Consider the following 27,185-nt stretch of genomic DNA (forward strand, 5'->3'; position numbering starts at 1 on the left):
TTGGGGTTTTTCCCCCTCTCCAATTGTAGTCTTTGCTTTTTTGGTATAATGTACAAAAAAACTGTAATCTGCCCAGCTGGAACATAAACATATTGCCGACTTTGATGAATATCATGAAGTACTAGAGAGCTCTATAATGACGCTATTGTCATATATATTTTTCTCTATTAAAATCTCTTAGCATTGATGACAAAGATCAGTTGATCATAGCTCAGTTCATTTTTTGATATAGTATTAATCACATCAACTGTTCTACAGGCTGAACGTCTAGTTATCATAAGGTACACCTGCAAAAATGCGTATCTCTTCTGTTTCATTTTTTTCCTTGAAACAAGCTCTACTACGATTCCTCCTAGCATACGAATTTCAGCAGTTCTTGCCTGTATTAAGAGTTTAATATAGTATGTGTTATTCACCTAGGAAACCTTCCTTTTTCTGCTTTATCAGTTAAGATTTCTGCCTTTTACTGACTTGAATGAGGAACAATCCGTTACAACTACACAAAACAAAATCATACTGCTCATTTCTGTCAATCTAGAATCCTAGAATTTCACCACAAATCTTTCAAGTGTGTTAGATATTTAGTCTAAGATACTAGACATTTAGTGTAAGACCTCTCTATAAATAAAAAGCAGCAGTCTCCAACCTGCAGTGACTGAATGACTGACTGAAACAAAGGGAGGAAAAGAAATAGTCGTACCGGTGAACTCCACTGTTGCACATAATGATGTGACAAGCTCCAAGCCGGCTACAGAGTTCAGAAGACACTGAAAGCAATCCAACTCCAGAAGCACTGCACGCAGTGTACGCGCAGGCAGCGGTGCGCTTGGATCGGATAAAGGACCCTATCAGTCGGTAGAGTTCATCCAAGCAATTGAGAGGCCTCATCAGCTGCAAGAAAGGAAGAGAGAGAGAGATTTAAATATTTGCTACTGAGCGCACATGAAATGCTCTCTTAGAGTAGGTCACCACAGATGCAGACGGAACGGCAGGGCTGGCTGAGAAAGCCGAAGCCAAATTCCGTAACGTAAATACACAGCACACAGTCTTCTGTTACATGACCTATGACAACTTTTTCAAACTTTTAAATTCTTACCGTCACTGACTGTTTCATTCCCAGTCCTGCCTACAGAAGTGTTTTTCACTTCAATAAACCAAATAGACCCATCAGTCCCATTTCCATTAATGGTATTGCCAAAGAAGGGAAGCCATGAAGAGGCAATCTACAACTGTATGCACATACAGGAGGGATGCCAAGACTGGTTAATTGACTCGCTGAGAAAATCAGCTTATTATTAAGACAACACTGTCCTTTATTTATACAAATGTCTAGTTCCTAATCCTGACTAACAACATGGAAAAACAAAAATGAACAGACAAAAACATACTACAAAGCAAGAACAGTTAACTTTGTAACAGGACTTAAAATAACCTCAGCATTACCATATGGAAAATAAACGATCCACCTAGTAAAGAAGGCAGCTTCAAGTGGAAGGCTTCAGAAAAGGAACCTTCAAGAGCAGTCTAGTAATGAAAGGCACCATCTCATAGTGCTTTGTATAACGGAGATGTCAACAAGACAGTTTTGCAGACCTCATAATTCCAAATTCCCCATTCTTTTTATTCCAGAAACACTTAAAGATTCCAACAAACCCCCCTCTTACTCAAAGAATCAATTTTTTGAAAGACAGTTCATTCCCTGAAGACAGTTTTAACTAATTAGGGAAATGGCAGCCTCACTTGCTCCTATATGAAGGTTACTTCATTGGAAAGCATAGAGGTCAAGTAAATCAATTCTAACAATCAGCATACTTAAACCTGGGCACGAATAGATTTAACTTGGTTTAGGTCCTATTGCTTTAACTTGCATCCATTTAAATTAATTTTAACTGGTGCCATTTACTAATGCAGAGCTATGGAAAATAGAGCAAAAGTCACAGCCACAAATTGAGATCATGCACTCACTCTTGGCTTGCTCCAATTGCAAAATAAATGCATTAGCTTAACCTAGCATCCCTTGGTCAGATCTGGATTATGAGATGCTTTTATCTTGCCCTTGAACTTTTCACTGAAACAGATAGGGAACAGGTTTAGGGGTAAAAAGCACTCCATATATAGCTAAATATTTCCTGCTGCACCTATGACTGCTTAGAAAGTTAAGTTGCTGACTCAGCAGGGAAGGAGAGGCACAGGCACATGTCCTCCTCCCCTCCCATGCGGTCCAGCACAGATCCAAGAAACAGGAACTATCAGCCTGTTAACACCCACGCTGGATGATATCGACATAAAATTTTAGTCTGTCATAGGGCTCAGCTGATGATCACTGTATTTCTCAAGCGACAGTAGCTCAATCACTTTTGAAGTCAGTGTAGGCAAGACCCTAGGAACTTCTTTTTTCCCTTACTGGGCTGCCGTATGGGCATTAACTCTCCAACAATAGGAGAGCGCATTAAATGAATTTTCATAGCCCCTGGGATCTCTCAGTCACAGAGGCTTAAAGACAGATGAAGGCATTTGAAGAAAGCCTAAATGAGGAGGTTCAGAAGAAAGCCTTCTGAGTGGGATGCTGAAGTATTTAATTTGGAACAGCCCTTCCAATTTTCAGAACAAAGAATTTCTGCTTGCACCTGCTCTCCCCCCACATGCTCTTGGAGCAATCGCATTGCTCTGAAAGCACAATGAAAAATGAAAGGCATGGTTCCCCTTCTCAGATACGCTGATGCCCTCCAGCCACACCTTTTGATACAGAACCACATGGCACCACACACCCCTAAAACATAGGTGGGACAAAATGCTGCAAGAGACCTCCTCCTTTCCCTGCCCGCCCCCCGCCCCCCCCAGCTTTAAATGATTCCATTTTTTGATGGAATTAATAAAGCCTCAGAAAAGAATTACAATAACAGTGTGTAACATGCAAAGTTTAATTAGGCACTTAGCATTTTTATTTACCTTATCTATATAAGCCGCTTTAGATGTTGAATTTGGAGGCAAGTTCGACTTGTCCAGGTAGAATGCCCTGAGAAAACAAAAAGAGTAAGGCAAAACCTGTTAATTGTTTAAACTTCTGAAAAAAATGTATGTAGGTGACTATTAGACACCGTCCTAAGGTTGGAATTTTTTGGTTTTTAATTTCATCATAAGAGAGGATGAAGGAATAATGCATGGGTAAATAGGCACTAACACTCTTTCTTTTAAAGTAATAAGGAACGTTTTTCTTGTTCTGGAGACAAACTGTCCCTCTGCCCTATGAAAACACAGTGCAAAATTTTAATCTCGAGGTAGTAGAAAAACTGGATCTGAAAATTATTTTCACCAAAGGTTTGTGGCAACTGGCTAGATTTTAATAGTGACTTTGGGAAACTTGGCATGTAAACAGTGCCTGAGCCTCATGCGCTACAAGCTTTTTTTATATTAGCTGTATATAACTGCAATAACATCAGAACAGAATCCCAAACATGAAACACAGTACTGAGAGAGGAAAACATACACAAGCTCACAATATAAAAAGAAACAAAAAAGGAAAAAACAAGGGGCAAATATACATCATACAAGGAAAATGACGTTTGCAATGTGTGCTGTCATGCATGCATGTGTAAATAAAAACAAACTGCCTTTCTTTACAATTTCTGCACACTTCTTTGAAAATGAATTAGTGCATGAAAGGAGAAGCCGAAGAAAACTGTCATTTACCTGCAGAACACAAATGTGATAGAGAAAGCATACTTACTGTATCAGGTTTCTCTCTTGTGTACTAAAGCTTGTCAACCCTCATTCTCCCAGTTCCTTCTATAACCTTTCACTTATCAATGAATGGTACCATAAAAAGTTTACATAAAATAGACAAAAGCAACATGCACTGTTTTAAAAGATAAAGGTTTGCTAATTCCTGTCTGGCACAAAGGAGGCTGATATTTGTACAGAGGACTTCCATGCTATCCTCCTCTCCTAAAACAGGAAAACTTCTCTTACTCAACACCAGAAAGGAAGAGCTTTAGCAAAGAGCACACGGGAAGCACGGAGCTCTTCTCCTGTTTCCTTCAACTCAGGAACCCTGGAGGAGTTGGTTTTTTTTTTTTTCTTTCTACCTTATAAGCGAATTAATTGCTCACCACAGATGAGCTACCATTAAACAACTCATAGGCAGGGGAAATATCTTGCATATATCTGTGATAAGATCACAGTTTCGCTGCCTCTGCAGCATCGCTTAAGGAAAAAAAACATTGTCCCTGCCCATGGCAGGGGGGTTGGATTAGACGATCTTTAAAGGTCCCTTCCAACCCAAACCATCCTGTGATTCTATGATCACAAAACTCATTCTGCTGGTTGAAAAGCTCCTAAAACCTGCTGGGGCAGCTGGAAATAGAAACACCTAGTAGGCTTCCCTGGCTGGATGAGGCATCCAGTGAGAACCAGGCAACAGCTACCACTGCAGCAATTCTGGCCAAGGTTAAAATAAAACAAAGCAAAAAAAACGCCACTGAACTATGGAACGTATAGGACAAAACCAGATTCTCCAGTGGAAACCTCAAGGTATCACTACGATCCAGCTCCAATGCCTGTGCACAAGGAGCAGACCTGACTAAAGGTCACAGCTGAGCCATGACTCAGGATGGAATTATGGCGTGTGGTAACCAAATTTCAATTGCAATAAAATATGAAAATAAACACTGAAAAGAATGCAACCTTGCATCCCAACTCTCAAATGACAGGACCACCTGAATCCTCCAGTCATGAGAACGTTGATTCATATAACATACATGAACAAAAATCCCCCTCCCTGCTTTTTATGGTGTTATCCATGAGTGAAGTTATTCACATAGTTACATGCTTGCAAGGCAGGGGTGCAGACTGCAGATTTGAATAGCCCTTTATTCTTCAATAATCTGGAATAACTGAGCTGATAAAAAAAATCTAGGCACCTTTAATTCTAGTAGATTTTGCTTCCCACAGCTTTACAGTTTTGAAAAGCATCTTCTCCCAAATTTAAGATTTGAATTAATCCCCTCAGAAAGCACAGCAAAGCTAATCTAGTTCTGTTATTCCATTAAGCCTGTTGCACGATCCAGAATGTACTCTGTGTCAAAGGAAGCTGGAGACCGTTGGAAGGAAAAGTTTTGCAGAGAAAATTACTCATAAATCACTTTGAGCGGCCACAGCACATAAAAGCTATCTCAGCAGCAACAGACCAACCATTTCTTTGTTAGCAAAGCTAAAAAACAAAGCATCACCCTGCCATCCACTGAATATTATCGGACTGAAAGCCTATACTGTTTTTTCCTGCCATGCCACAGGAAAATCTGCTTCATTCAGAGTCTGTTCAGCACTCCCATTCTCTTTGGACTGTTATTCCAGCAAATTCAGCTGCATTAAATGAAACCAGAAACTAAATATAGAACAGTACACACATTAATGGAGTACATGGAAAATAATCAACTCAGGGTACAAAATGAGGCAACATGGACACTAGAATGGGATATACAATTATAGGAATTACTCCATTAATTCAGTCAATTATTCATTAACCTAAAGAACAAACAAAAATCAACTATACACAACATTAATTTTAAATATAAAAATATCCTGTTACAAATGAAACTATTCCCCCCCCCCCAATCTGATAACACTCCCAGATGTTTCTCAAGTGCTTTATTTTTATTGCTTTTCATAAAAACGGTCTTCAGTATTTTACAGAACATGACAAACTGTGGACAGCACATAAATTTCCAAAGCACTTCACTTAATTACTAAATGCTTGTTAAGGTCCTTAATCATATTTTATGGGAAAAGTTAATGGCAATCTTGGCATGGTTCCCAATTTGGACAATATTTTCTAATCCATTTGAAATGAACAAGAATGAAATCATAGTTCTTTGTCTGCAAATGTGATGCTGGTTTTGCTTCCAAAAGCCTTACAACTTCTGTAAGCTGCAGCAGAAAAGCCGTTCTTTAAAAAAAGGTAGACAATCCAATAGGCATTAAAACTACAGGGGATTATTGCTGTGTTCCACTTCTGCAAGATATCCCCTATGTAACAATGTCAAAAAATGGGACAAGCATCTCAGGGAAAACTTACACTGGAATGAGGTAACAAACATCTTAGGGTTCAAAAAGAAAAATCTATCACAAGATGAATGCTTTCCCAAGATGTTTTCCCAGAACTTGAGTACAAAGGAGATGCAGAAGTACTGATGTTTTCTTAGTGAAGCATTTTACAGGGTACCCTCCAAAATTGACCTGGAAATGTAAAATCCTGAAAATTTGAAATATTGAAAATTGAACCCTAAGGAGGCTCCAAACATGTAGAGATATGCATTCCTGAGTAACTTTGTACACGCAAATAATTCAAGCAAAGCCAAGTTTCTGGTCTCACTCTCAGTTTGTTGTTCCAGGAAGCCCATAGGGTTATCCTAGATGTTGATCATCTTTTCTTTGAAATACAAGGATAGTGCAGAAGTGATTGGAGTGGGGGAGAGGGGGGAGGGCAGGTAATTGGGTTATGGCATTAAATAAAGGCAAATTGGGGGTTCTGCTCTAGAAAGGTTTTGCTTTGATGTTATAGCAGAGGAGAATTTAGTCTTTTACATTTTCTTCATCACTGTGGCATACATATAAATAAATTCATACTGTCTTCAACGGAAGGATGGAAATATATTTTAATTCTACTTGATTTTCAATCCCTTGGTCACAAGATATTCAAGATCATGTAGATAAGCATGGTCCACAACATGGCAAAGGATGCATCAGTACAGAGGTGCCGAGTCAGGAAGTGCTAGAATTAGTGTCCCTAATTCTTTTCTTCAGCTCAAACTACAAAGCATGTATTTATGACATAGGTAAATAATATCGCTGTGTATTTTCATATAAATGCACAAGTGCTTTTGTATTTCTTTAATAACAATTCTGTGTTCTGCCATCTGGTTGTTTACTATATAGGTGAGCATGTCTATAGCACATATTATATATATGTATACACACACATTTGGAAATACATTTTTATATCTATATATAATACAGATATAAATTCAGTTGTTTCTGTAGTACGAAGTATCCATTGCAGAAAACTATTTGCTGTCACAGCAAACAAAACTAAGTGTTTTACATGTTCTTTCCACTAAATGGTAAGTCTCAATAAATGATAAATTACCAAGTATAACTACACTCTCAGCCCATACTAAGACCCAGTGATTTTAAATGAAGTGTCCTAACATCTCTGTCAGTGATACAATCCTATGTACAGTGTCATTAGTAGTTAGAGAAAGGTTTAATTATAACGAGAAAACCTTCATGACAGTATCACGATTTTAAATTCTCCAAGAGCATACATAGTAATATTCTGACCTTTCACAACTATTGTGCAAACTGAAGTGCAGAACAGAAAATTTTAACACCATGTGGCTCTGAACTTACCATAGGTAATTCATATTTCATGTGTAAGCAACTCAGTAAGACCTTCCTTTGTACTCAGCACTGGTGAGGCCGCACCTCAAATACTGTGTTCAGTTTGGGGCCCCTCACTACAAGAAGGACATTGAGGTGCTGGAGCGTGTCCAGAGAAGGGCAACGAGGCTGGTGAAGGGTCTAGAGCACAAGTCCTGTGAGGAGCAGCTGAGGGAACTGGGGTTGTTTAGCCTGGAGAAAAGGAGGCTGAGGGGAGACCTCATCGCTCTCTACAACTCCCTGAAAGGAGGTTGTAGCGAGGTGGGTGTCGGTCTCTTCTCCCAAGTAACAAGCGATAGGACGAGAGGAAATGGCCTCAAGTTGCACCAGGGGAGGTTTAGATTGGATATTAGGAAAAATTTCTTTACTGAAAGAGTGGTTAAATATTGGGACAGGCTGCCCAGGGAAGTGGTTGAGTCCCCATCCCTGGAGGTATTTAAAAGACGTGTAGACATGGTGCTTAGGGGCATGGTTTAGTGGTGGACTTGGCAGTGTCAGGTTAACGGTTGGACTTGATGATCTTAAGGGTCTTTTCCAACCTAAATCATTCTATGATTCTGTGATTCCTGGCTTACACCGGGCACAAAGTGGCAAACCAGCTTTTCTCACTCACTACTGTAAGCGTAAGCAAACAAAACTGTGGGAAACAGTGCAGTCTATGGGGAGGAGGATGTGACTGTAAGGTGAGACAAGCAAGAAAATGAGGAGAATAATTAGATTTAGTTATGCACAGAAATACCTACAAGTGGGGAGAGGTGTTAAGAAAATTTCAAGAAATGAAACTTAAGGGCTTTCTTGGCAACTGTCTGCTTTAGTGGAGTAGACTGGGAGCATAGCTGGGACACAGACTTTCAACCCTGGAAAACTGAATTCCTAAGAAACAGGACTCTTAAACAGAGGGGATGAGTCTTCATAGCGCTCCTCATTTTCTCGCAAGCCTGCAGCACCTGGCTAAACTACTGGTCTCCCACCAATTTAAACTCTCTCCAGTCTGTGAAGAGGGCATGTTGAGAAATCGGTGTTAGGATGAGTACAAGTATCTGAGGTGCAAACTGAGGAGGACGCTTGCAAAGGAATAGCCCTACTATCCCAGCAGGCACGTCACAGCCCTACTCTCAAACCTTTATAAACACACAAGCAGGGGGTCACAGAAATGTGAGCAAAGAAATGTGAAGACAGAAAGTCATGGGTGACAAAAAATGGAAAAAAATACCATCTGCTCTATGTAACACTGCCCACTTTTCACATGCTACATTTTAACCCCTATTTTTCCAGGAATCTAGTCTCCAGCATCTCTACCTACTTCCAAGATCACTTGAAACTATCCCATTTGTGATGCGAAAGGGAAGTTCTGGGGCCACAGACCAGTTACAGCTGCCTTCCTGCTTCTCCCATCATTATCCAAACAGCCAAATCCACACTGAACCCATTAGTACTAACGAATTGCTTCCACATTTGCCTTTCAGACAGTAGATGTCTCCTTTTTGGCTCCTGATATTCCAGACATGGAATACACTGTTAAAAAAGACAACATGCCAAATAGTCATTGGGTGGTCAGGGTTTCTACTACAGCTACGAGCTGTACAAGCTGCAGGCTTGGGCTGGATTCCTATCAGTGACCAGGAGTGAAAGAAAATGCTCCACCTCTGATCACTGCGGATACATGTTCTCTGCATTTGCAGAGGATAAAGAAAGCAGAATGAACCAGATGCCCACCTCAGTGAGCAAAGACTCAGTATATATAATCTATCAAGACACATAATTTTCAATTTCAGAACACTACCTATAATAAATACTGATCATACTTTGTCAAAACTCTAAAGAAACAATGAATTTACACTCACAGAAAGAGCATAGCACTGGAAGAGAAAAAAAAAACAAAGCTAAATTCAAGCCAGCTGGCAATATAATTTAGACCAGCTAGACAAATTTAATTTACTTTGTCCAGGATCTCTCTATTCTTTCTCTGGTCTTGCTTCACTTAGATGCAATGAATCTTAATTTCTGTTCTACCTAAAATGCTTCTCATTAAGTTCATCAGGAGGCAAATTTAGCTATTATTTCCTTGTTATGTCCTTCACAGTGAATGCTTAATTTTCAGTCTCTCCTTCATAAAGACTTTGCATTTAGAGAGAGAGTTCAGCCACAAGTATCTAGTTCATTTGGAACCACATCTTAAAAATTTAAGAGGCATTAGACTTCCAATTTTTATAGTCATATAAACTACATGATATATTTGTGTATGTAGCATTGCAGTCCAGTTTTACTGTTGCTTTTTTAAACACAAAGCAATGTATCAAATACCTAGCACTGAAAATAGGAAAACAGTTTTTCACCTGCTTTATAAATATCCCACTGCACCGAAAAGAAAATATTTTCACAGAATCACTCTCTGAAACCTGTAACTCTCCTCAGGTTACTCTTTTCTGAAACTGATGGCAATGACAAAAACTATTAATGTTGCTCATTAACATGTCACTCACTGAAGTGGACAGACATGAGGGAAAGGAGAGGAAGACTAAAGCCACAGGACAACAGCGGCACAAGAACAAACAGCATAAGCTTCTTAACCACGTGAGCAATTTGGTTTGGAAAAGCTTTCCACTGGAAACAGTGGGGGAAGGAATCTGCCAGTTTTAAGGTGGAATTTAATGCATTTATTACAGGAATTGCTATATGATCTGATAACACAGGTATTGTCTTGAGGACCCATCAGTTTGTTCTAGAGACAGACAAGCTCTTTCTTTCATAGTAATTAACTATCTCTAAGTGGATATGTCTTTTATATCATTGTATCTCATTTATACCAAAGCAACTATTAGAGAATTGTAGTTCAGCCTGAAGCCATGAGTGCCATCACATCTATTTTCTGCCTTGACTAAATTATACAGGATACAGAAAACATCAGCCTGCCAAGAAGCCTGCAGCTTGAGAGGCTGCTGTGCGCGTATACGTGCGTGTATAAATAAAAAAAGATGTTATATTCCTCAGACAGATTTTGTTCCATGCTTGCATAAATTCTAGGGGCAGAAATAGTTTCCTTTTCTTGTCTTTTTAAAAATTAAAAGAAACAAGAAAACCCAACAACATGAAAACCTCATGGATTATAACATCCCTGAATAAAGAATTAAATTAAATTTGCCATCATTCTGTGGAGGGCTACTTATGCCATAAAATGAATACAGGAGGCTTCAGACAGAGAAACTGTTTGAAGTTACATTGTAAATGAAACACTTTAAAATGACAAATATTACATTCAGCGTAATCAGATGTTCAATGTAATGAGGGTAGTTAGCTAAATCATTTGTCATTAGATTCACTGATTATAATTGCTTCCTTAGCATAACAGACTTGCATTTACCTCCTAAAACGATATCCAAGAAAGCAGCAACACGGGAAAAAAACACAAAAAATGGCCTTTTCCCTTTAATTTTTCTTCTATTACAGCTGTACAACAGGCTACAAAAGTAGCTGCCAATAACCCTGGACACAGCTGACTTCAAAGAATAGTTCCAAATCACACAGAATGGTAGGCAGGCAGGAAGGAACATTTTTTCCAGACCTTCTTTGTCTATTGATGCACAGGCAAGTTAATCACTACACAGTGGTAATTAGCACCCACACCAGTGGCAGGGATGGATAGCAATCCTCAGCTGTCTTTCCCACAGCGTGATCCTATCTTTGGAGTGAAAAACTGGGTCATCATATAGTCAGGGGTGTCACAAGAAAGTGCCATGCTGGGGATAAAAGAAAAGTTATGGGAAAGTAGAGCTCTCCTAACCTCACCTTCATCTATTATTTTACTTATTTCCCTCTTAATATTCCAATCCAAGCCACCATAACATCGGGAACCAAATTTTAAAGGTGTTTAGATATCTAAATGCAAGCATTGGTGCTGAAGAGGCATTAAAAATGCTTATGAATCTAAAAGCCAGTGATTTCACTAATTTCTCATCAGCTAAAAATTATCTGCACAGACAGTTCTGGAATCCAAACAGGTATACTGATGTGCAGTTTTAGGCACCTATATTCTACCATAGTTTGCTCTTGCAGTCAACAATGTGCAGCGAAGCATACTGCAGAGACCCAGAAGCTGGAAGCATACTTGGTACAGCCACAGCCCTGCACCCCACTGAATGGCCTGTGCCCTGAACATCCTCTCTGCCTTTGAGACGCATCCCTTGTGCGCACAGACACGTCCAGGAAAAAACTCTTAAAGAGCAGATGTGCCTGGATTTCTCTGATTAAGACGCTAACCAGGAGCACCTGTAGAAAACTGCATTTTAATAGAAGGTCATAGGAGGGACTCAATTTTTTCCCAGAAAGAGAATTCACAGACAAAAAAAAAGACTAATCGGATAAAATTTCAAATACAGAGAAAGGAAGACTGGAAGAGCAAGCTTCCTTACTACTATAGACTGAAAGTCCCATCCTGGGACATCAAGTCCAAACCTCTGACAACTTGGACAAACATTACAGAAGTTGTCATTCCTACACTCATCAAGGTCCATTTTAAAAAATGGCTTCCTTCTTGCAGGAAGCTAATCCAAAATCTGATTTCTCTGAGGATAAAAAACTGTTCTCATATCCAGCTAAATGTTTTATCTTAAAGTCACTATTCAGTCCAAGGATTGGCTGAGTTATGGCCATTCAGCTAACCTGTCTGCCAGGGTCTGTCCTAGCTTCTATCAGGTCTGCATTGCAACCAATCTTTTGGTCGCAGTAATGACTGTAAGATTTATTTCTATGCAACATAAGTAATAATAACTACCATGCTGAATCTCACTCTGCAGGAAAGAGACCTTTACCAAATAGGAAAATCATATTCAAAGGACAGAATGTATTTTAACCAAATAATTCTTAAAGCAGTAATGCTTCAAAAATTACAATTAAAGTTTACCCTCATGCTTTTACAATTACATGACTCAAGATTTGCAAGAGAATACTTAAACCAACCAGTCCAAGTAAATATAGTGCATTTGTGAGTTTTCATTATTCCTATCAGCATTTGTAGTAGTTATGGATACAAACACCATTGTGCCCTGCACTGTTGAAGCAAAACAGTCCTTGGTATCTGTAAAAGCAAAAGGACTGGTTCGGGATGGAAAAAGCCTATTCGAATGGCAAGAAGTACCAAAGGAGGAAGATGGGGAAAAGTGGGAGGAGGCAGAAGAATACAGAATGGGTTCACTTAACATCAGCTTCTGTACAGGTCAGATACACAGGTTCTTTCTGGTCTTCTTCTAAATTAGAAGACAACTGCTGAGCTATCAAACACATAGTAACAAAGATCTTTAAAATCTCTGCTGACCTAATTACTTTCACTTGGTTGTACTGCATGTTTCTCATTAGCAAACAATTTGATGAGGTTAAATTTACATTGCTGGTAACTACTAGCACCAGCTCAACTTGCAAACAGAATTTGAGCATAACTTTCTTTTCTTTATCAGTGTCAGAGAAACAGAATTGGTGAACTATAAAGATAAGTGCAAACTGGCTGACTGTGAAAAAGAAATCCAGCACAATTAAGAATAATTGTGGGCCAGATGCTGAAGATTTCCCAGCAGTTTCAGAAATTTCCTAAATGAGGTATTGGTTGTTTTTTAAAAAAAAATAACATCTTTATTCCGATAAAGGACTTCCTACGTATTGCTGGGGTAAGGGATGTTGCCTCAGGAATTGTAGAAAAACTCAACTTTAGCTGGCCTTAGAATAAAAGTTCCCTTATATTATTAATTAGATTCAAATAGCTAGGGTTAAGTCTATTACAGAAGATAGAGGGACATTCCCTCCATTCCACATAAGCATGAAATTCTAAAACTGATTTTCAACCGTCTTTCATGCATTCTCATAAAAATGATAATCTTATCATTACTATTTCATAGTTGAGGTAATATTTGCAAAAGCCCCAAAGCAAGAACCATGGAAGACAGAAGCTCTTATGATGCTCAAATCAGTGTCAAGAAGGACAATTTTGCACCTGGATTTATTGTATCACTCCTGATACTGTGGAAAAGCTGGTCACAGTTCCATAGTTATGAATTAATTTTGCAATAAAAGCAAGGGTTCAGCTTCTTGACTTTATATGATGGATAAAGGTTATCCTTCCTGAAATCCACTAAAAATTTACTAATATATCTTTTGATTCATTCAAATAATTTGTAAATGAATTCTTTTAAGGCACACATCGTATCAGATTTGTCACCCAAAAGACACCACATTCCTCAAAAGTGTTCTACGTACTCAAACTTTAACAAGACTTCACCACAAGAACTTAAGAGGTAGCTGAGCAAAGTTACTACTCATTTTTAATTTTACTGTCCGGCTTAGGTACACCCCAAGTTAGGCCAACATCTCTGTTTGTAAGTGGGACCATACACAACAAAGTGGTCTCATCTGTTTCACATTATTAGAGCATTATTATCTAAACACGTCAGGAATAAGAGAAGCTGCACTTGTATCAAGAGTTCTCATCAACGGACAGCTCGGCTGCAGTGTCACTGCCAACCAGTGGTTTCATTCTGACTAGTCCCCATCCTCTTCTCCCACTAGTTTTTCCTTTGCTGTTGCTCCCATTTGCTTTCTGCTGCTGTAGCGATGAAGAGATTATGATAGTCATTTCACAAGCAAGCAATGCATTCCTTTTCTATGGAGAAAGAATGGTTTATGGATTGCGTCTTGAATGACTTATTTTATTACTGATTAGGTGATTCTGCACAGAGGATTTCTTCCACGTGAAAAGTTTAAGATAGTATTATTGCACTTGAGTATGTTTCCAGGGAATATTCAATTTCACTTTTCTGTTCTTCTTTAGAGCAATTATCCAAATGTTAATATCTTTTGCTGCTGTAGTTACTTTATTAGATTCTCCTGGCCAAACACCTACACAGGCTAGCAAATGGCAGAACAAGAATGAAGCATCTGCTTTTCTGGTTTTCCTCTTCACGTTAGGTCAGTGAATTCCTAAAGCTGTTAGTGCCTCATTTAAGAAATGGGTTGAGTCCAGCAGAAAGCAAACAAAAAAAACCCCAATTACTGAATGTTTTCATCAGACATTAGATGGCTGGAAAAAAATCCAAAATTTTCCAATTCGTGTGACTGGACAGAGCTACCCATAGTAATTTTTGTTGAATCCTAACTTTTTCATAGTAACTTCTTGCAAAACTAGGCCTTGGAGGTTAGCAACTGATCAGAGCTGTGAGTCACAACACCAGAAGAGGAATGTACCTCATTAGAGCCACAGCGTGAATGGAAGCCCTAACACACGAGGTAAGCAAGGTCAGGGAACACTAGAGCATAAAGTCAGGAAGAATTTCTTTTAAGGATTTTCATGGGGGCTAAACTGGGCCTATTCATAGAAAAAACAGCTCAAAAAGTCTTGCCTTGTCCAACTGATAGAAATCTCCTTCCAACACTAGCTGACTTCATCTAGGCCAAGTACTGGCATGATGAAAGCTTTCTGTAAAACTGATTTATAACATAAGCCTTGTCAAATAAATACTCAGGAGGAACTTTTTTTCCAAATAGGAAGCACTCATACAAGACAGTGGAAAACAGACTAAATAAATACTATGTTTGTTATTAACACAGAAGTGCACTGACACAGATGTCACAAAAAATTGAAATATACAGTACTCACTGAATACAACTGGCTTTAAAATCACTTTTGCTATAGTACTGCTTAGATTAAAACAGAATCTAGGAAGTCCACTGCTTTGATAACACATTAGAGAAATACTTTTGCAAGATCCATGAAGAAAACCCTCCAAAGACAGGAGTGGGCCAACAGGTGAAGGAATTGGAAAAAGAGACCCTCATTTATCCTTTTGCCCCTTCTCCACTGTCCTTAACCTCTTTTTTTAACTCCTGTTCTCTGCTGCTTTTAAAAGCTGCCTAACAGTTCTAGTGATATGACAGTGTTTCCATCTGATTCAAGAATTTTAAAAGTGAATAGATGTGATTTTACTGCGGTTCTTTGCACTCTTTTTCTTCAACTCATGCAAATAAGTGTACTCAAACAGGCTTTTTTCACAGATACAGTGAGATGCAAGAGTGGCCTACGTACACATCTTCATTATTTTACTTCATAACTAATAGATTATTTTGTATACCAGAAATTCTGTCTTTATGTGCAACTTCTTAATGAAATACCTACTGAAATACATAGCTGCATAATCTTTACACGTACTGGCAAGTATGCACTCCGTAACCCATACCCGAAGCTGATGCAAGTATCCAAATATCTTTATATTCCCATTGGTGTGGTGGGGGGTGGGGAGGAAGATGCTCAGCTTTGAGGAAAACAACACTATTTTTTAAGTCCTGTTCTGTAGAAATTTGGTAAATATTGTCTACAAAATCAGATCATAACGTTTAGCAATTCCGATACTCCATTTGTGATCAAGTAGACATTTCCTTTTCTATACGCATTAGTACAACAACCTGGAGGCAATTACAGCTATTGCTTTCATGGGAAAACAATTTTTTTTAAAAGTAACTTAACAGTGCAGAAGTCAAAAAAGTCAGAACCATGAATCTTGGATCTTATTCAATCATGCACCAAAAAACAACGACCATACAAAGCACTTCAGTTTAAAGATGTGACATAGAAACTGAGTTGAAAAGCAGAACTTGGTAAACTAATCTCAGGAACGTTGGTTTGTTACCCACCGTAGTTTCTGGTTATACTGCTTGACTTTTTCTAGTGAGGCTGCATTAATCTGAGCTTGAAATTCTTCTACTGAGACACTGTCTCTGTAATAATATCCTTCCATGCTCTCCAATGCTGTGAAAAGAGAAAGGAGAATGGAGAAGAGAAAAATCAGCATTAAATATTTAGTATTCGCCGCCTTTGTAGCTTTGTTCACACTCTAGTGAATCACTTTTTAACCTTGAGGCTGTGACCCCACTGTGGATTGCTGAGCTGTTTCCGTATGTCATAAAAATTCATACAGATCTCTCTTTAAGATTTCATTTACAAGAAAAATTATATTTCTTGTCCTGTGGAAAATATAAAGGAGAGCACTAGTTTGAGTCCCGTTGCTCTAATTATAGTACTCCTGCCCTGTGAATGTAAATGTGGTTTTTAGTTCTGATATATCCTGGAAGAAAACAGTAGAATGAGCTGGGGTAGAGGAAAGAAAGGATTAATGTACCAGCTACGTTCACAGAGGGGGACCTAACAACTTCTTACGAAGCCCGATTTTGGGAGATGTGGAGCACTTGAACCTCTAGTTATTCCCACTGATAATGTGAATGCCTTCTTCTGGATCAAATAAAGCAAACTTCTCTGGATCTCTGAAAATGCCCTATAAGCTCCTTATCAGGGATCAGGTGAGTTTCTAAAGTGAAATACTTGACTATGACCACCTTTGTTGTATTCACTTCACCAAAGCGAGGATGAACATTGCTACAAGAACTCAGGAACTAAACAAAGACTTCCATTAAAGGAAGGATCGTATGTCCTTCTCATACGATCACCGCACAGAAATTAAAAGGTGAAAAAAATGAACACACTACCATTCCATTTTGGGATGCTCTTCCTAGCAATAGTTTTCAAAAGAAGAAAGAAAAAAAAGAACATTCCCCCAGCCCCTTTAATTTAGATACTCAGGGAAGTTTAACCTTTTCTTTAGCCAAGTCAAATCAAGTGTTTGAAAGGTTCTCAGGAAAATTTGGACTGGAAAAATCAAGATCTTCACATTAAGAGGTTAAATTTATTATAACATAAAACACAGGCTCTTGGTGAAACAGGTTTTTTTGGGGAGAAGCATTAAAGATTTTACAATTAGGAATATTGCCACTTTAATAATCCATACAGATTCTAAGAATTCATCACCCTATCAGAAAATGCAAGCACTAAGCAGAGTTCTGCATGATGGAAACATGCTGCCATCTTACAGCTTCAGCTGCACACAGAATATTAATTCTGCTTGTACTGCTTAATATGACCAGTTAATAAATAATTCATTCATTGTGAAAGAACATGCAAATTACATTCCCCTTCTGTGCTTTCAGAGTTTGTAATTCTACTTCTGTGAGAAAAATATTAAATTTCAACAGTCAGACTTGCTCTTAACTTCCTTGGTGCTAAGTCACACCAGAAAGCCCACACAAAAAAATCCACTGAACTCCATTTATAATAGCATGTTAGTGCAAACAGAGTTGGTTTTATCCAACTAGATTACCCAACCTGGAAACTCAGTCATCTGTCGAGAGTGGCTGAGCACACAGTTCTACCTCTACAGGCACTGCGGGGGCCACGCTCATGGGTGCTGGCAGGGAATCCCACAGTGCGTGCTTTGGCTCTCACCTTTTTGAAGAGTTTAACGTTTTTCTACCTAATATATTAGGAAGCTCTTTTGTAAGGAAGCTTTCCTTACAAACATGTCTTCTATGGTATTCTTGAATCCAAGTTAGGATATTATGGTCTGAATGCATAGACAACTGAATGGGAAAAGAACCTGGAAGGATGGGTAGGCTCAAAGGGTAGTAGCTAATGGGACATGGTCTACCTAGGAGCCCATTACAAGCAGAATACCACAGGGATCTATGTTGTTCAACGTCTTTATCACTGACCTGGAGGAGGTAAGTCAAGTTTGCAGCTAACACCAAATTGGGAGAAGCAGTGGATATACTGAAGTGCAGGGCCACCTGGACAGGGACCTAGTCAGGCTGGAGGAATGGGCCAGCAGGAACCTTGTGAAACTGAACAACGACAAATGTCAAGTCCTGCACCTGCAAAGGTAGAGCCTGCTGAGAAGGACCTCGGGGTCATGTTAGACAGCAAGCTGAACATGAGCCTCCAGTGTTCTCTGGCAACCAAGAAGGCCAAGAGCATCCAAAACTATTAAGATAAGCATGGCAAGTAGACTGAAAGAAGTGCTTGTCCTCACTTTACTCAACAGTCATTAGATAGCATCTTGAATACTGTGTCTAGTTTTGGGCCCCACAGTACAGGAAAGTTGTTGATCAACTGGAAAATGTTGAGTAGAGGGCCACCAAGATGGTCATGGGGTGGAGCACACACTCTGTGAGGAGAGCCTGTACTTTGGGGGGGACCTACTAGCCAGGTGCCACTAGCTACCAGGAGGTCAACGAGAAGACAGAACCAGGCTCTTCACAATGGTGCATGCTGGCAGAACAAGATGCAATGGACATAAATTGAAACAAGAGATGCTTCAACTCAATAGAAAGAAAACACTTTTTCACCATTAGGGCAGTCAAGTAGAGGAATAGGTTACCCAAGAGGTTGTGCAGTTTCTGTCCTTGGGTGTTTTCAAGATCCTACTTGATAAAAAACCCTACATAATTAAGACACTAAGTAGCAATTTTAAATAAATTGAATTTTAATTTTAAATAAAGTGCATTTTAATTAAGCTTAGTTATTGCTGAGATCTCAATTCTAACATAGGAAATAGAGAAATCTGAATGCCGAGAGCAATATCTCAACATTCTCAGACACCAATCCTGAAAATCAGGATCCTTTTGAATGTATACAACAAGTACATGGTTGCACAAAACTGTTTTTACAAGTGGAGGGATACATAATATAGCCTGGGTAAACATGTAAAAACTTTTAAAAATGTCTACGGTCCTGCAATCCTGCAAATATATAGACTTGTAATTTTAGGCACGGAGCTATGCAACACAGAATAGAGCAACACAGAGATAAATAAACTCATGTGCACTGACTTGTGCCTTTGATAAAGTATTCCAAAATCATGATTTTCTAAATGTTGCATTTGAAAACATCATAAACTATTGTATTTTAGGCAAGAAATGGCTTAGCTCTGTTAAGCTTGGGAAGCAAGAATTCACTTCACAGAGGAACTTACAGAAGATTTCTACATTTGTCGCTAATAAATTTCAGGTAAAGATGGGGATCTACTGAGTTAGTTTGATGGCAGCTCAGCCAAACCTCATAGGAAAGAAGTAAAAAATAGAATCCTAATTCACTCATTAATGAGGGAAAAAAAACCAAAATAATGATTTAAACACTAGGATTTAACTTCTTATCCAGGACTTCTTATTCTTGGAATCTAACAGACTATTTTGGAGGGGGATCCTTGAAAATTAAAGAAATTTGGTATGATAAAGAAAGAAGAAATCTTCTAGATTACTGAAAATTATTAAGCAGGTGTAACATTTGAATGAATCTTTGCCCTTTTCCTTTAGCTGACTGTGAAGATGCTTATCCTGAGACTCAAATATTTTCGGCTTCTAGAAACAGAAAGGGAAAAAATCCTGCAAAATAAAGTCTGTAGCACACTGAATCCCCTCCTGAATCTAAAAAAAAAAATAGTATTTCCAGGATTTCATCTGAACGAAGGTATTTTCTGTTCTCTTTCATGTACCTTTTTGCCTGCTCCACTGAAATGTGTCTCCTGCTCAGTGTTCTCATTTTCCCCTATGACTGAAATCAATCTGTTTAAAAGAAATCCACTGAAGTCTGTCTTTATTAGTTTGTTTAAAAATCAGGCTTCAGGGATCTTATTTTTAAAAAATTGTGTGTTTTAAGTTTACAGTAAGCTCGACTATTTCTTCATGTATCTTCACTGTTTGCTATTTCCTTTTACATCCTCCTTATCTATCAGAGACCAAACCCTCCTCGAAACCTTCATTTGTATGCCTGACTTCTGCCTATTCCACATAGACCCTGGAAGCCTTTCACAAGGTATGGAGTACTTTCAGCTCCCTCTGAAATCAAAGGCGGCTCAAGGCAATCAGCACCTCGCATTCACCATTTCAGTGAGTCAAACTCCATGCTCCTGATGACTGTAATGACACTGCAGCTAATGCAGGCTGCCTGCAATTTATGAACAGTCTGAGCATCAGCGCCACCATTCATCACTTCGGTAACATTTGCAGTGTCATAACTACAAAAGCCTGGAAACGTTATTTAAGTCTTCGTAACATTTTAAAGAGACAGAATTCTCAGGGGATAACAATTTAGGCCTTAAATTTGAAGTAACGGGAAAAGATTACGATAGCATTTGGAATGCAAAACACTTTTAAAAGCAAGTTTCATGGTCTGACTATTGTCCACTGATGTCTACAAAGAACAAAACAATATTGATGAAAGAGGATTCATTCTTCGGTGTTGGAATTATATAACAGGTATAAACTTAGAAATGTATACCCGTGCCTCTATTTTTTTATCACAAATCTCAGCATTTCTTAAATTCACATTTTAATTCAAAGTTCTCAGTAAATGCCCACATTAAACAACATTTAAATATAAGCATTGTGCCCTTATAGTTACAAAGCATTTAAATCAGAGTGAGTAAGTAGGGTTTTAAAGAGAGTTAAATATTATGTGAAAGAATTGGGGGGTGGGGGTGGGGGGGGGTGGAATTAAAACTCCAGTTACCTTGTGAAAAAAGTACTGGGTGGATTTTAAATCCCCCTCCATTCTTCAGCCTTTGAGGAAGCTGTTCAAAATGGTAACTATCAAGGTAGAAGTAAACCTTCAGGGTTTGCCGGCTTCCTTCTGCTTGGTATGTGATTGGTACATCTAAGAATACAGTCAGTGTTACTATTTCATTAAAAGCAATGACACATCCTTTTCCAGAAACCATTACACCCAAAATTCACACCATTAGATAAAAATCACTGCAGACACAAAACTAATACATGCAGTATTTTACATTATACTCGGTATTGCTGTAGTCACTTTTGGCCTATCCATTATCAGGAAGTAGATGAACAGAAAAGCAGCGACTGTCATCTTTGCCAGCCTGTCAATGACAGCAAAAACAATGTAGTTGGAGACATCCTACTCGTATTCCCTGTAAATTTGAAGAAACTTCTATGTACAGCATATAGTTTGAAATCATTGGAAGGATACCTTTAACCGTATTTCACATGCCTTCCTCAGGTGCACAATGTATAACGTCACTGTGATATATAAAGTCTCCTCAGATTTGTGTGGGACAGAACACAAGTATATGTACAGTAGCTACCAGCATATTCATTAAATTATTATTAAAAATCAGGACTCAACTGAGAAAACAAATGTATTACGGTAGAATATATAAAACTGTAAGAGCACATTTCATTACACTTTGACGAGCTAAATGTCATAATACATCAATTGGTGTAGAGTTCAGGGCAACTAGCAGTATCATTTTGCAGTTACAGTGATTCCCCAACATACGTTGTGTGTATTATGCCAGATGATTAACATGTAATGACCATTAGGAAAAGCTGACGAAAATTTTCCATTTAGCCAAATCTCTCAGAGGAAGTCAGTTTAATTCAATTTCAGCTTCGTATGTATTTCCTGCTTAAGTATCGTTTCCATACATAAGTCTCCAAGTTGAAAGCGATAACAATAAAATTTAGTGATTTGCATTAATAATATTATTATGTAGTTTTTACACTGTGTGCATAAATTATTTTGTACCTAAATGGAAAAGATTCCAAAGGAACATTTTTCACTTTTTTTGGTAATAGGAAAAAGACTTTTTTTTCTTTTAGTGATTATGCAGAACCATAAATGGAAAAAAATTTGCCAGTTCCTTGTCTTCTGTAACCACAGTCAGGATGACTGTGTAAATATCTTTGTTTCTATTGGCACTTTCCCTGTTATTACCAGTCCAAGATTATTAGAATGAATGTTATCGTTTCACATAGTAAATTAATAGGTAATTTATAGCTTCTGTTACTTCTCATGGCTTTTAATCACAGTCAGGATGACTGTGGTGGCAGCACTTAAACCAAAAGGAAATATAGAGTCTATTACAATCCTAGAACACACGGACTTTCCATTTATCTCTGTTTTAGCACAGACACCTCAGTTGGAAGATACAGCAATACGGACAGTTCATGACATAGGCATAGGGTTAACTCCCCATCAGAAGGCCCTCCTGTAACTCTGGTTCCATGTTGTTACCTGGCTGGGCAGGGCTTCTTTTTAAAATGAACACTCTGAACAGGGTCCTTCCTTGAATTATATGGAAATAAATATGGTCTTATATAGGCTAATTCCTACCTGACTACCAGCCCTGCGCTACTGAATTCTTCGGAGCACGGGCAGCTTTGTGGAGGAGCTTTGTGTCTTCTGGTTCTGGTTATTGCAGAAGTTCTCTCATGTGTGGTCTTGATCCAGCAACAGAATTGTTCTAGAAAAGCTTGATGTGAAGCAGACATGTTTTCCTCCCTTCCCAGGGGAGTTATGAGACTTAGGAAAAAATGAGGGTTTTTGCTCACTAAACAAAGTTCACTGCAGGAAAATCTCTACTGGCTGAAAACATATTAATAAAGGAGTGGCTGAAAATGAGTGAAGGGTATAAACAGCAGACTGCGAAGACAGTCCCTTCCTGCGAGTTGGGCAAGTATTGGGAGGAAGCGTTCAGGACCCTGATCGTCTGCACCAGCAGGTCTCAAAGGAAGTTTCTTGCACAATTTAAAGCTATCCTAATAGTGTTTGCCGTCTCCTTTCAAGGAACTCTTCCAAGATCTACTTTGTCTTTCAGACGATAAAATTAAAAGGGTTTTACGCTTCTCCATCTCATCTCAGTTGCATTTCTCTATTAAGACCTTCAAGCTTATTTTACACATGACTCTTCAACAACAACTAGATCTTCCAGGGACTTTCCTGATGCAGTCACATACTCCCAGTGGAAAATTTGGTTAAGCAAACAGTTTTGCCCCCAAGGTTACTGACACTGCCAGATAATGATTCTGCATTGTCACTGATGTTAGCTGTATTTCAGGAAACCTAGGAATATTAGGAGAGCCACAGATCCACTAATTCTCCATAATCCCAAGTTATATAACATTCCCTGTGGGAGGTGATGTTCTAGGAGAGAAAAAACGTTACAAATACAGAAAACGTTTCTGAACAGTAAAGCCCAGATATTAATTATAATTACTCACTTGCAACTAGTGGTTCTGGCTCTGATTGTCTGAAGTAAAAAGTAACTTTTTCCAAGTCAAACAGTGCAACCAGTGTATCTTCTAGCATGGCTTGCTCGTCAGCCTAAAAAAGGCAAAAAAAAAAAAAGAAATGGTCATTTCAGCCAGATGTTTCCCCTACCAAAAATAACATGAGAGCAGAACATAAAAGTAACTACAGAATGTTGCACAACTTTTCACTGATGCAGTGTATAACCTAATTAACTCCTAGATAATGTAAATATCTTTGTTTCTATTGGCACTTTCCCTGTTATTACCAGTCCAAGATTATTAGAATGAATGTTATCGTTTCACATAGTAAATTAATAGGTAATTTATAGCTACTGTTACTTCTCATGGCTTTTAATCAAACAATACTGTAATTATTCTTTATGTAAGATACCAGACTTCAACAGCTTATCTTGATACCAGGTCTAGCTTGTAAATTAACAGAGGGGAAATGTGAAAAACAAGTTCTTCTTTTTAGCAATTTTCTTTAAAAAATGCCATAACTAGGATTCCATGTATAAACAGCAGATGAGAGTTCATCGTGTCCACTCGAAGCACCAATAACTGAACCAGTAGCTCAGAACGAGTACAGCTCAGAGCTATTTGCACCTTCACCTACAAAACCCTAGATGCAAATCAAGTATGTAGATATGCCAATATTCTGATTTGCACCTATGGTTCGCTCTGTGTACTCCTGAGCTAAAGAGATAGCTAAAGAGATCCAGACTAATTTACCAAAAAAGCTTCAGGAAGTAAATTACTAACTTCTTAGGATACTTTACTGAACCTTTAAAAAGGAAAATAGTAATCTACAAGTATGGTTATCTTGAGTTAAATATGCAGAGCAATTATAGCAGAAATCAATAATCACTTAAAGTAATTCTATTCTTTATACAACCCTCCCCTAGCACCTTAAGTTAGCAAGAGCCAAATGGAAATGAGGCATGCATTTTTCCTCCGCTAAGAACTGAAACAGTAGGAAGGCAAAGAATAATAAAATAGCTGCCTATAAAATGAGAATAAACTATAGCTTACTGAATTATAGAAAGGAAAAAAAAAAACCACCCATGATTTTCCCTGATCTATATAGTGAAAGAGCATTCCCCCTTGTATTTATGAAAACGCAAAGCTGCTAGAAATATTTTGTCTCCTGGTTCAATTTATGAAATCTCTACGGACAGAGCAGTTTTATCAGCAGAATAGTCTGAAAACCATTCAGTGACATGGGAAATCTTTGCACAACTGCTCATTCTTTACTGAACTCTGGCCATAATGAGTGTAATTTCCTTCAAATACCCTTGTTTAAAATAACATGGATCATTTGTAAGCAAAATAGGGCTGAGAAGGTATTGAAAAAGTTGCCTTCCAATACTTTTCCCTTGGTTAAGAACAGTTAGAAGAGACTAATTTTATTTTCGACAATGCATACTGCTGGTGTCTGATTACATGAAAATGGCTAAGTAGCATGCATTTTCACTACAAAGGAAACCTCTACAATCTTGAAAGAAAAAACAGAAGTATTCAGTGCTGTAAAGACAACAGTTGTTTTGTGATAACATGACAACTAACCACATGGAAAAACATAGGACAGGCACCAACTGAATTTGCTCTTGAACTCTGAGGACTCCAGCACCAGGACATGTTGGTGCTGCGTGGTGCTAAAAAGCATCCAAGACTCAAGACATGAGCCCAAACTCCCCCGACCAGTGCTTTCTTCACATGCTCCTCATGTGGACAAAAAGCCTTCCTGCTTCTCTCAGGCACTGACTTTATCTGTTTTTAAGCTGCACACGTTGTCCTGACATACCGTCCCACGCAAGCCCACACAGGTACCTCAACTACCTGTGAGGTAGTTGCTCACACCAGCTCAAGTCAATGCTCTCCGACAATATCATAGACTAATACTTTATGATTGTCATTTAGAAATACCTTTCTTTTTATTGATCTCTTCTGCTTCTAAAGTTTATCAGGTCAACTTGTCAGCAATTTGCTGCCGAGATAGACAAGGCAAGGAAAGAAGACCTTTGATACTAGGAACATCGTTTGTTATTTGCATGGACTTCTTATACAGTAGGATGTACCAAATCAGTTATTCTCAGTGAGCAACTCCAGAGGTTGAGAAGACTGCCACGGAGCAGACCGCGCAGACTGCTTCACAGTTCTTCAGGTTAGCAGGAACCAGTCTAGTGTGAGAAGCAGGTTAAATAGCTGAAGCAGCACTTTGGATAACTGGGGATTAGAGGACTACAAAGCCATGTCCCTTTTTTTAATTGTTTCTTAAGCCATGGCTCTTTGCCAAGCCTTATGAAGAAACAGCAGATTTCCAATTACCCTGACAGGCTACGAGGATTTGCCCTACGACAGGAGCAAAACAGACTAGCATGTCTAGTCCTTCAACTACTACAGACCTATTTTTTTTGGGGGGAGGGGGTGATAAAAGTATCCAAACCAGGTATTTTATTTATCTTGCATTGCTGCTTATTGGAACCTGAAGTTCTGGTTATCACTTAATACTACATTCACTCCTAGGAAACAGCTACGATAGCAGTGGGGAGTCAAGGGTAAACTCATTATCTGCTAACTCAAAACAAACATAATACTGTCTTTGTGGAAAACATATTTCCCATATCACAAACAAACACTTCCTGTATCTGTAATTGTCTAAATCGCAAATTTTCCAAATAGCAGCTAATTAAGTAACAAGCCAAGCACAAAGGACACAGAAAATCACATTTATAAGACTGTTTAACCGTGCCCCTGGTTCAGGGAACAAACACAGGCTGTGACCAAGCATGCTACGTGAGGAGTCTTACCAGGTTAGGCGAGAGCAGGGACTGGAAATGAAGGAGAAGACCTGCACTGGCTATCTGTTCCAGCCACCTTCTGCTGGCCTCCAGCGTCTCCATTTCATATTCTTTGTTGTTGTCAAACATCTGATTTAAGGCCACCATTAGTTGCTCTGAAAAAGCACAGACTGTGGCCACTAGGCTCTGACAGAAGACCATGTCTCGCCTCAGTTGTATCTCACTATCTGTGATAGGTAAAAGCCAAAAGAGGAGAAGGAAAAATGGAGCAGCAGATTAATTAACAGCAAAGGAACTGGGCTGGAATTTTTTTCTTTGTCTAAAAAACAAGTCATTTTAATGTAAAGTAAATCACAAATTTACAGCCTAATGTTATTCCCAGTAAATAGCACTCCACGACCAAAACTGCCATTTTCTACATTAAAAGATTATTTTATAATTCTAAAATTATATATAAATGTATTTAAAATCTGGAATTCAAGGTAGTTCTTCATAAACAATATATGTTTATCTTGTAGATTTTAATGTACATGCCATCAATTCTATGTACTTTTGATGTTACAAGGTGACAGATGTGAGCCAGATCTCTTTGCTGCAATGTGAGAACCAGCTGGGCACAAAAACATTTACTTTCCACAAGAAAGCAAGGATAGTCAGAAGCTCTTAATATGACTGCATCATCTGGTCAACTCCACAGCTACCAGCTGGGTAGGGCAGATGAAGACTGCCTGCTGTCAAGTGCAGACAGGGCATATAGGAGTGTTGCTACCAGAACACAATCTATCCAAATACAGTATCTATATGAATATGAAACCTATAAAATAAGCACAGAGCAGCATCACGTATCCAGGAAGCAGCAGAGATTTATGGTGTCAGGGGAGTCCAGGACAGGTCCCTAGGTAGAAGTCTATGGAACCATTAGCAGTTGATTTAAATTTGGGACTAGCTAACCTACCAATTTATTCTGGAGGGCACAGGCATTAGATTAGCTAAAGGTCAAAAGAGTTAGAAAGGGAAACATGTTCTCAATAAAGC

The 27,185-nt window shown here is 38.6% G+C and overlaps 1 protein-coding gene across 1 annotated transcript in view; it reads right to left on the bottom strand.

Annotated features, from left to right (window-relative positions):
• The window catches only part of PREX2 (phosphatidylinositol-3,4,5-trisphosphate dependent Rac exchange factor 2), a 190,491-nt gene that overhangs the window by 27,391 nt on the left and 135,915 nt on the right, over positions 1–27,185 (bottom strand). The window contains exons 33-38 of the mRNA XM_076329593.1: positions 26,160–26,377; positions 23,320–23,422; positions 20,810–20,953; positions 16,108–16,222; positions 2,950–3,016; positions 701–891 (exon numbers count right to left, since the gene is read on the bottom strand). Coding sequence (XP_076185708.1) covers positions 701–891; positions 2,950–3,016; positions 16,108–16,222; positions 20,810–20,953; positions 23,320–23,422; positions 26,160–26,377 — 838 coding nt within the window. The remainder of the gene's footprint in view (positions 1–700; positions 892–2,949; positions 3,017–16,107; positions 16,223–20,809; positions 20,954–23,319; positions 23,423–26,159; positions 26,378–27,185) is intronic.

Source organism: Aptenodytes patagonicus, chromosome 2 (genome assembly GCF_965638725.1).
Source record: "Aptenodytes patagonicus chromosome 2, bAptPat1.pri.cur, whole genome shotgun sequence".
In the NCBI taxonomy this organism is placed as follows: Eukaryota; Metazoa; Chordata; class Aves; order Sphenisciformes; family Spheniscidae; genus Aptenodytes; species Aptenodytes patagonicus.